The sequence below is a fragment of the Brachyhypopomus gauderio genome, chromosome 12 (assembly GCF_052324685.1).
Source record: "Brachyhypopomus gauderio isolate BG-103 chromosome 12, BGAUD_0.2, whole genome shotgun sequence".
NCBI lineage: Eukaryota > Metazoa > Chordata > Actinopteri > Gymnotiformes > Hypopomidae > Brachyhypopomus > Brachyhypopomus gauderio.
The window spans coordinates 1,831,301-1,842,509 of record NC_135222.1 but is presented as its reverse complement, the minus strand read 5'-3'; the positions used below and the strand labels follow the sequence as shown (position 1 = coordinate 1,842,509).

At 39.6% G+C, this 11,209-nt stretch overlaps 1 protein-coding gene across 1 annotated transcript; it reads left to right on the top strand.

The window, feature by feature from the left end:
- Positions 1 to 248: 248 nt before the first annotated feature.
- Positions 249 to 7,077, top strand: LOC143528570 (vitellogenin-like). Its single transcript, XM_077024329.1, has 27 exons — positions 249 to 340; positions 457 to 477; positions 576 to 727; positions 844 to 1,095; positions 1,184 to 1,345; positions 1,443 to 1,591; positions 1,680 to 1,830; positions 1,961 to 2,118; positions 2,195 to 2,360; positions 2,453 to 2,578; positions 2,821 to 3,039; positions 3,122 to 3,339; positions 3,425 to 3,522; positions 3,627 to 3,751; positions 3,846 to 3,944; positions 4,045 to 4,173; positions 4,255 to 4,435; positions 4,525 to 4,627; positions 4,713 to 4,898; positions 5,038 to 5,294; positions 5,389 to 5,687; positions 5,799 to 5,843; positions 5,936 to 5,989; positions 6,096 to 6,299; positions 6,398 to 6,549; positions 6,650 to 6,788; positions 6,882 to 7,077. Exons 1-27 carry the CDS (start codon positions 301 to 303, stop codon positions 6,954 to 6,956), a joined length of 3,960 nt encoding a protein of 1,319 aa, XP_076880444.1. The 5' UTR covers positions 249 to 300; the 3' UTR covers positions 6,957 to 7,077.
- Positions 7,078 to 11,209: the final 4,132 nt, after the last annotated feature.

Genomic DNA, 11,209 nt, shown 5'->3' with positions numbered 1-11,209 from the left:
GATATGACAAAAATACCATAAAACAAATCTCCCTCAAAAACCAAATGTTTCTCTCAATATATTATTTTAAAACTACACAATAAACTTCTCACATTATTCTCAACATGAGAATACATGACATGAGATCAGGTGATCATGACCTTAAAATCATTGATTTGTGTAAGTTGGTTAAACAACCATCATGACCATCTCTATTGGGATTCATGAGTTAATAATTCATTTGAAAATAACTCTTTACACATCAAAACTGATTATATAAAAAGGCACCCTCTCTGAGGATCCACCACTGGATAACCAGCCATGAGAGCTGTTGTGCTTGCCTTGACTGTGGCCCTTGTGGGTAAGTTATGATCAGATAATGGTTTAATTTCCTCAGAAACACTAATTGGAATCTGTAATCGAGTTGCACATCTTTACAAAATTGTTAATTATCTATTATTTTCTTACTTTATTTAGCAAGTCAACAGATTAACCTAGGTAAGTGTTTTTTTTTATAAACATAAGTTTATTCTCATTTTTGACACACTCAGACATTATTATTTAAGGTATTTCAAAGATGAAATGTATTTCATAAGTTCCAGACTTTGTTGCCGGTAAGACCTTTGTGTACAACTATGAGGGTCGGATCTTGGGTGGTGTGCCTCAGGAGGGCCTGGCCAAGGCTGGTGTGAAAATCAGCAGCAAAGTTCTCATCAGTTCTACAGCTCAGAACATATGCGTCCTGAAGGTAAAATAATTTGTCATTGCATGAAATAGGAACTGTGGCTATGTCATCAACACATGCATGGCTAGTTTGTGCTTTTAAGAAACTCTAACAAAGATTTGGGATCCTTTTGTGTTCAGCTCTTGGAACCCAAGCTCTTTGAGTACTCTGGTGTCTGGCCTGAGGATTCTTTCACTCCTGCCACTAAACTCACATCAGCACTGAAGAGTCAGCTTGTAACTCCCATCAAATTTGAGTACTCTAATGGTGTGGTTGGAAAAGTATTTGCCCCTGCTGGAGTTTCCTCTACTGTTCTGAACCTGCACAGAGGTATCCTCAACATCTTTCAGCTCAACCTGAAGAAGACCCAGCACGTCTATGAACTGCATGAGGTACGAGAACACATTTCTTTTAATATCTCTTGATGTTTCAGTCATATTCTGATCTACCATCTCAGCTCAAATCATTTCATTTTCCAAGGATGGAACCCAGGGTGTCTGCAAGACCCATTATATGATCAGAGAAGATGGAAGAACCAATCACATTGCTGTGACCAAGTCCAAAGACCTGACCGATTGCCATGAAAGGGTGATCAAGGATATCGGTTTGGCCTATCTTGAGACATGTGTTGAATGCCAGCAGGTGAGATCAAACATTATCAATGAGTTCAGTATTTTTAAATGAGCATTAAAACTGGTAAAGTGTACACCTTCTAGAACTCATTCTGTTCTCATCACAGAGACTTAAGAGTCAGACTGGAACTGCAACCTACACGTACGACATGAAGTTCATTGATGCTCAACCTGTGGTCTCTGAGGCTAGAGTTGAAGAGGTCCATGAGTTTTCAGCATTCAATACACTGAATGGAGCAGCACAGATGAGAGCCAAGTATGATCTATCGTCTCATATTTTCCATCCTGTCACTACATTGATAAAATATTGTATGAAAAATCTGAAAAGTAATTTTTCACACCAGCCAAACGTTGAACTTACTGGAGGTGCAGAACAAGCCCACCGCTCCTAGCAATGACCAGTATTCAGCCCGTGGAAACCTACGTTACGAGTTTGGCACTGAGATACTTCAAACCCCTATTCAGCTTCTGAAGATCAACAATGTACAGGCTCAGGTATCATTGCTCATGTACATTAACATGCATGAATATGTTTTCATGAATTTTTCTGAAAGAAACATTTTGTTCTTTTACAAGTGTAATTTTATTATGCCATCAAAACTTCAGCCATTTCCCTTACTTTCAGATTGTGGAGGTCTTGAAACATCTGGTTGAAAACAATGTAAATAAAGTCCATGACGATGCTCCCCTGAAGTATGTTCAGCTTGTGCAACTCCTGCGTTTTGCAACTATGGATGATATTGAGGCAATTTGGGCTCAGTACAAGACCAAGCATGATTACAGGTAAAATTCCTTAGAACATTTCAATGAAATACAGTGCAGCTTGATTTGTGCTTTTCTAAAACTCTTCTTCTGGTAGACGATGGATTCTGGATACGATACCTGTGATTGGTACACCAGTAGCTTTGAGATTCATCAATCACAAGTTCCAAGCTGATGAGCTAACCAAGCCAGAACTCATCCAGGGCCTTCTGTTCACTTTGCACATGGTCAAGGCTAATCCTGACACTCTCCGCATGACTGCTGTGAGTAGATACTTTTATCCTTATGGTAAATGAAGTTCAGCTGACACTTATAAATGCTAAAAAACCTTCTGACTTTCTGCTATGTTGGACAGAGTCTGGCTTTGGACCCGAAAATCAAATCGATTGCAATGCTGCGTGAGTTGATCATGCTGGGCTATGGTTCCATGATTGCCAGATACTGTGCTGAAGTTCCTTCATGTCCTGCTGATCTCCTGAAGGTAAAACGTCTGATTTATGTGTATAAATCATCTCCTTTAGATTCAATTACTTTTCTTAATAGGTATCAAATGGTATCAAATATAATAATGTGGACAAACGTAATTTGGAAACATGATCTGAGATCAAGAGAGGAAACAATTATACTGTTCAGTGTGATGAACATTTTCATTTCAATGTTCATTAATTCTAATGGACCTGGTCTAAAAACAAACACATTTAATCTCTGAATTTTTCTCCTCAGCCGATCCATGACATTGTTGCTGAGGCTACTTCCAGAGCTGATATGCATGAACTCACCCTGGCACTGAAGGTTCTTGGCAATGCAGGCCACCCATCTAGCATTAAGCCCATCATGAAACTCCTCCCAGGATTTGGATCTGCAGCTGCAAACTTACCCATGAAAGTGAAAGATAATGCCATCTTGGCCCTTAGGAGAATTGCCAAGACAGAACCAAACATGGTAAGCATCCCATGATGATTGATCATAATATGCATTTTAGCACATTTTCAACCTGGAGCTCAGTCTAATTGCTCTGTTTTAGGTCCAGACGGTGGCACTTCAACTGTATATGGATAAGACTCTTCATCCTGAACTGCGTATGGTTGCCTGTATTCTGCTCTTTGATACCAAGCCTTCAGTAGCTCTTATGTCCACTATTGCTGATGCCTTGGATAAGGAACCCAGCATGCAAGTCACCAGCTTTACTTACTCTCACATGAAGTCTCTGACAAGAAGCATGGCCCCTGATTTCGTCAATGTGTAAGAATGTCTCACTTTTCAAATTATAACTTATATTGTTGAACTTTAAACTGCAACCCAGAAATGACTACTGTGAATCTTACAGGGCTGCTGCAGCTAATGTTGCCATCAGAATCTTAAGTCCCAGACTGGACAGACTGAGCTTCCGTTTCAGCAGAGCCTTCCGTGCTGACGTTTATTTGTGTAAGTGTTAAAAAACTTTGCTATTTTTCCAAAGACGGTAAATTACAGTAAAATAAGTAAATGATTTTATCGCTGAGGAATAAATGTTTATTTTACCTTCAAAGCTCCTGTTATGCTTGGTGCTGCTGGTAGCGCTTTCATAATCAATGATGGTGCCAACATCGTGCCCAGAGCTGTTGTGGCAAAATCACGTGCCTACCTGGCTGGAGCTGCTTCTGATGTTCTTGAGGTAGGACGCGCACTGTTTGAGGGTGTCAGTGCACTCATTTAAATGGTGAGATTTTTATTCTACAACTGGAATGACCACTTATTCTTTCATCCAGGTTGGTGTGAGAACAGAGGGACTCCAGCAAGTTGTGACGAAAATCCAAGCTGGTAATGAGAACACTGACTGGATGACCAAGATAAAGCACATCATGAAGGCAAGAAGACAACATTAACATTGAATTCAATTAATTTCAATAGATTAATCTGTATCTACTTCATCACATATTTACTTTGTTATTCCTCTCCAAATTGAAGGATTGGAGAAATTTGTTGCCAACAAATCAGCCACTGGCTTCCATGTACGTCAAACTCCTCGGACAAGAAATTGCTTTTGGCCAAATTGACAAACACCTAATTGAAAGTGTCATGGAACAAGCAGCACAGGTATTTAATTATGCAATTATTTTATTAAAAAAGTAATGATTATTTACGTGCTAAAACTAATCTGTCATTCGCTCTGTGGAGGTTGCTACAGGGAAACGTGAATACCTGAGGGAGATTGTTAGGGCACTTCAGATTGGGATTGATGTCCAGTACTCCAAGCCCATGATGCCAGCTGAGGTGCGTCGCATCCTTCCCACTGCTGTTGGTCTGCCGATGGAGTTCAGTCATTACACTGCTGCTGTTGCTGCAGCATCTATCAATGGTAGGGCTTCACTTCAACATCACATCCTGGCTTGAACAATGCACGTTATTAGTTCTGTTTGATTAAAGGTGTTCCTTGATATCTTTTAGTTCAGGCAACCATCACACCTCATTTACATAAGCAAACAGAGCCCATCACTCTTGACCACTTGAGGAAGACTAATATTCAGCTGCATGCTGAGGCCAGACCAAGGTACAGTACCACAGACACCTTTCAACTGACTCAGAATACAAGCCAGTAAAACACCATCAAAATGTTCCCATTGTTTTTCTTTCAGTATTGTCATGCAGACATTTGCTGTAATTGGAGTTAACACTGCCTTCATTCAGGCTGCTGCAATAGCCAAAGGAAAGATCCATATAAATGTGCCAGGAAAACTTAGTGTAAAAGCTGACCTTCCAAAGAATAATTTCAAGGTGGAGCTTGTACCTGTTGAATGTCCTGATCATGTTGCAACCATTAGGTAATGGAAAAATGTCTTTATTGTATTTCTATTCTAAAAAACATAAAGCATTTAATAAAACTGTTAATATACGTAATAAGATCCATTTAGATCTTGCATATCGTCAGCTTTAATTTGTCACTGTAACCTGCTCCAACAGCTTTGAGACTGTGGCTGTAGCCAGGAACGTTGAGGACCTCCCTAGTCAGAGGGTTGTGTCTCTGGCACCTCCAGCGCCCTCTGATGCTCAGCCCACTTGGATCCCTACTTCGTTTCAAAAGACAGTGTGTGGTGTCATCCCCAAAATTCGCACGAAGGCATGCCTAGACATTTCCTTCCGCAACGCTCGCTTTATTCACAACGATCTTATTTACTACATTGTTGGACACCACACAGTTCGCATTTCAGTGTCAAAAGGTAATTTCTCAGGGTAAACCTTGAATAAGATCTGTTGTGATATTTTACCTATAGGTATAAAAATATGGCAAACTTACTCTCATGTTCACTTTAGCTGATGGCCCTGCCCTTGAAAGACTGGAGCTTGAGGTCCAACTTGGTCCTGAGGCAGCTGAAAAGCTGAGTAAAGGAATTAGCCTTGATCAAGGTGAAGGCTCAGAAGAACGTAACGTCCTGTTGAGGTTGAGGGAAATGCTGAAGGCTGGACTGAAGAACATCGGGTCAAGCTCATCGAGCTCCTCTTCCTCAATCAGCAGCAATCAGAGTCCCAGTAATTCCAGCAGTTCCAGCAGTTCTAAGAGATCCAGAAGTTCCAGTAGTTCCAGTAGTTCATCCAGTGCTCGCACGTCTGAGGTAAGTTTAGAGTGAATCACTGATTTCAGGATGTATGTGGTCTTCCAGTGCTTATTTTTATTTCTGACCTTCTACAGAAACAATCTTGAGTCATTCATTATTTTTTCTTAGGCCACTTCTACACGTGGAAGCTTCCAGCAATTCCATAAGAACAAGGTTTTCAAACATAAAAATATTTAAAGAAGATTTAATAATAGTGTCTAAACCGACAGATGTATTAAATAATGAGTTTTCTGCTTTTGTGGCAGTATTTGGCCTTAGAGGAAGTGGCAGGCACCAGCAGCTCCAGTTTTGAGAAACAGGTACCATAAAGTCTCATGTTGTGATTTTAAATATGACCAACACAAGGCAAAATTTTAGGTCCATGAGCACCACTTTAAGTGCTAAAGAGTCTCTTTACACTTGTAGGCTAAATTACTTGGAGATTCTGTTCCACCTGCCTTTGCCATCATTGCTCGTGCTGTTAGAACTGACCGTGCACTGGGATATCAGCTTGCTGCTTACTTGGACAAGTCCACTTCAAGAGTCCAGATTGTGTTTTCCTCAACTGCGCAAAATGACAAATGGAAGATCTGTGCTGATGGTGTTCTGCCAAGCAAGCATAAAATCGCTGTAAGTTTGGTTTTCTGTAGCAGTTTTCAAGACAAGACACCAACTTTTGCAAATGTACATGTATTGAACTTAGATTGGGCATGACTCTTTCCTATTAGGCCAAGCTTGCGTGGGGAGTAGATTGCCAGGAATATTCTGTACATGCCAAAATTGAGACCGGCCTGCATGAGTCAAAACTTGCTGCCCGTTTGAAGTTGAAGTGGGAAAGACTCCCAGAAATCCTGAACATTCTCAGCATCTACACCAGGAGGTACATTAATGAAGATCAAAACATCAAATGTCTTTCACTGTGATAAACTGAATCACACTTACATTTTTCTTTGCTTTCCTCTTTGTTTTTCCTACATTAGGGCATCAGACTACATTACAGTGGTAGCGCCTTTGGTTGGAATTTCTGTTGACACAACCAATAACAAGAACAGACAGATTGTCTTGATCGTCTCTATTTCAGATCAGGACTCTGTAAACATTATTTTCAGGTGTCCAAAGGTGAGAAACATTCTCTTCATGGCATAGCACAATGTGATATTTCAATACTTTAATGTATTTATTATTTTAAATGCTGTTCATTCTTAATTTTAGATGACACTGTCAAGGAAAAATGTGCCTCTTCCGATTTGCCTGTCCACTGAAAATGATCGATATGCTGCACTATAAGACAGACATCTTATATCTATCTTAGGTGTGTGTGCCATTATTGCAAAATTGTTCAAAAAAGGACTCTTTCATTAGAATATAACAAAGTGTATTATGTAAAATAAATATACAGCATCCCAAAAGAAAACTGACTCGTGTATTTTCTAAGTTCTTTTGTAAATTATTTGCTTGACAAATATTGTACTGATCAAAGATTTCCTGAAGAACCTTCAATATTTTCGTCTTCTTTAAAGGGGTGGGCGACCACCTGTAGATTACAACTATACTACGACTTCCTGAAGTATCAGTTCAAAAAGTAAAAAAAAGGAAATACCACATACACCATATTACCACAAAAAATTATTACATCGCTTGATAAAAGGGTACACAAAAAGTCAAGAGCTCAAAAAATTACGGTGAGGACTTTTAATCGCGGAACCTGGAATTGACACCGCTAATATATATATATGTGTGTATATATATTAAAATATATAGATATATATTAATTTTAAAAATTAATCAAATTAATTCGAAGCGTTGTAATTAATTAATCAAAATTAATCGCATTTTAATCGCATTTCAATATTTAACATGAGAAATATTAATTTAAGTTTGAATGATGAATGAATCAATGAACATAAGCATAAACTTCAACATCTTGTTTATTTTTCCACCAGTCCACTACACAGACCAATAGATCAGTGCAGAAAACAGAGCAAACTACCGAGCCCGGGAGGGGACATGGGTCAAAAAAGGGAACGTTTTACCATTCGAGCGCACGTTTTTTGTATCACTGCTTACGATTTATTAATTCGTGCGCACAATTAACAATTCGTGCGCACGTTTTGTTTTAATCGTGCGCACGTTTTAATTAAACTCGTGGTCACGATTTAGTAATTCGTGCGCACGAATTGTTAATGGTGCGCACGTTTTCATTCATTCATTTGCAAACCCTACTGGTCTAAGCGCATACATTGCAGATACAAGGAGAGAGGCAGTAACAGTTCCCTGAAACTGTATATACTTTGATTGTTTAGATTTATGCCACAATGAACAGAGATACGTTTATTAGGTCTTATTTGCTTATGCGTCATGAGGACATTGTCCAGTGCACTGGAGAGTTTGTACCATGTATACTTTGGCTATTTTGTACTCACTTATATTCCATATAAATTGATCTAAAAGAACTTTTGGTGTTAAGACTTTGCTTTGGTAACTCAGTCAAAACCAATCGGTTCATCGGAGCAGTGTTGGGGCCTATCTGGGTCAGGAGAAAATATCCCAACATTATCCTAATGTAGCAGGTAGGGGCTGAAGGCCATGTTTAATTGGTTGCAAAAAGGCATTGGTTGAGTTTCCTGTGGTTGTTTTGGACTAGCAGATATAAGGGCAGCTAAAAAGGGAGGGGGGGCTAGTTAGCAATAGCTGAGCTACATCCGTGCATGGTAGTCGCAACATTGGCGGCAGTGGGAGAGAAAATAAAGCAAGATATACGATTGGAATTGAGACGCTGTGTGGATCCGTGTGGTCGGCGTGAGTGTGCTACCGCAACGGAGAATGTTCCCTCCGGGACGTTGAGAACGCAGACGTTATTGAAAGCCAAGGACTGGGGCACGTTAGTGTGACAAAGTGGACTGGTTGAATGGTGGAGAAGTACTGCCTGAGATTTGGGGTACAAGAAGTGACATGAATTAGTGAACAAAATATTTGGGATACAAGAAGTAGTGACTTGGACATTTTTTTAAACATTACTTAATCACATTTAAAATAGTTGTATTAGATGCAGCACAATGTAACAAAAAAAAGATGCCTTAATTGTCAAATTTGATCAAGCCAGTCCAAAGATATTCACTTTTTTTTTTTTTTTTTGTGAAGAATAGATACAGGTCATACAAGACAAGGAATAAACATAGTTGAATCTTCATTTTTAAACAAAGAAGGATCCACAACACACTCATACACGCCGACCGCCCAACTACCAAACCTCATACCACCTAAGACCCATCCCACACCCACCCCACCCCTAAACCCAATCAAACCCTCTAGCACCTCAAAAAGGAAAAAAAATAATAATAAAATAAAAAAATAAATAAATAAATAAAATTAAAAAAATCTCTTGACAGACTACAATATGTGCGTTAAATGTCAATAATTACTAGACAGGACTGGTTCAGACCCTTATGATTCAAGATTCAAGCGCAGGGGGTGGCAAAAAAGGATCAACACTAACACCTAGGATGTCGCCCATTTATTGAGCAGGGGTTGCCATGTTCTCAGGAAAATGTTGTCTTTGTTTATAAGATTATAGCGAATTTTCTCCATGTGCAGCACATTACCCAGGTCCCTGAGCCACTGTTGAAACAGTGGGCTGGTTTCTGACTTCCACTGCTGCAGAATGAGACGTTTGGCTAGCAGTATACAGAGGGAGACCGCTTGGCCTTCATATTTATTTATGTGGGGGTTAGATACTGTAATTCCGAACATGGCCAATAGGGGATCTGGTATTAGCGTTTTATTGAAGGCCTTCGATAGGTAATGAAATATGAGAGACCAAAAGGAATTTAGTTTAGGGCAGGACCAAAACTGATGGGCCAGTGTACCGTGCTCTTGTTTGCATTTGTCGCAAATCGGCGAAGTGTCAGGGTATATAGTGTGAAGCCGAGTCTTAGAATAGTGGAGTCTGTGGACTACCTTGAATTGAATTAGTGTATGTCTAGCATTTATAGACTTCCACAATTCGTTGGATATTTGCACATCAAGCTCCTGCTCCCAATCGCTTTTCAGCTTATCAATAGGCACCGTCACGCGGGCCTGTAACACATCGTAGAAGAAGGAAACTGATCCCTTGGTACCAGGTACATGGCGAAGGATGCTATCCAGTGTATTGTGTTTAGGCAGGTGCACATACTGCGGTAAATGCGTCCTAAGAAAATCTCTGACTTGGAGAAATCTGTAGAAATGTGATGATGGTAGACCATGAGACTGCTGAAAAAAATGCGCCGTAATTAGACCCTTGATTAAAAAACAGAATCTCGATCCGCAGATTTTAGCCAACTATAGACCCATTTCTAATCTCCCATTTATCTCTAAAATTTTAGAAAAAGCAGTTTCCAATCAGTTAAACCACTATCTCCAATCAAATAGTATCCATGAAAAGTTCCAATCAGGATTTAGACCAAACCACAGCACTGAAACAGCCTTACTCAGGGTAGTGAATGATCTACTAATATCGGCCGATAATGGGCTCGTCTCGTTCCTTATACTGTTGGATCTTAGTGCAGCTTTTGATACTGTAGACCACAACATTTTGCTGGATAGACTAGAAAACACAGTAGGTATTAAAGGAGTCGCACTCTCCTGGTTTAGATCATATTTAACTGACCGCTTCCAATGTGTAAGTGTTAATAATAAAACCTCTAAATCTGTGCAGGTTAAATATGGTGTCCCACAAGGGACAGTCCTAGGACCACTTCTATTCACACTGTACATGTTACCCTTAGGCGAAATTATGCATAAGCATGACATCAGTTTCCATTCCTACGCAGACGACACTCAGCTATATTTATCGGCAAAACCCGATGATTTAGGCGCAAACAGTAAGATTGAGAAATGTGTAGAAGAGATAAAACATTGGATGGCATGTAACTTTCTAGCACTAAATGCCGATAAAACAGAATTGATAATAGTTGGGTCTAGGGCTGCGAGAGACAAGATACATAATGCAGCATTGAATCTACATTCTTTTACTATAACCTCCAGCGCAGAGGTAAAGAACTTGGGCGTCACAATAGACCCAGATCTCTCGTTCGATACACATATTAATAATATAACTAGGGTAGCGTTCTTTCACTTGCGCAACATTGCCAAAATTAGAAACATATTAAATATTAGTGATGCAGAAAAACTAATCCATGCATTCATATCCTCTCATTTAGATTATTGCAACAGTCTCCTAGCTGGATGTTCTGGTAAATCGATAAACAAACTCCAGCTGGTTCAGAACGCAGCAGCACGAGTTTTAACAAAAACTAAAAAGTTTGATCACATTAGTCCCGTACTATCGTCATTACACTGGCTGCCAATTAGATTCCGTATTGACTATAAAATACTTTTATTAACATATAAAACGCTGCATGGCTTAGCTCCAGACTATCTTAGTGAACTTATTGAACAATATAACCCAGCGCGTTCACTTCGCTCGCAGGACGCAGGGTTATTAACTGTTCCTAGGATCAAAAAGATCACAGCAGGTGGAAGAGCCTTTTCTTTTAAAG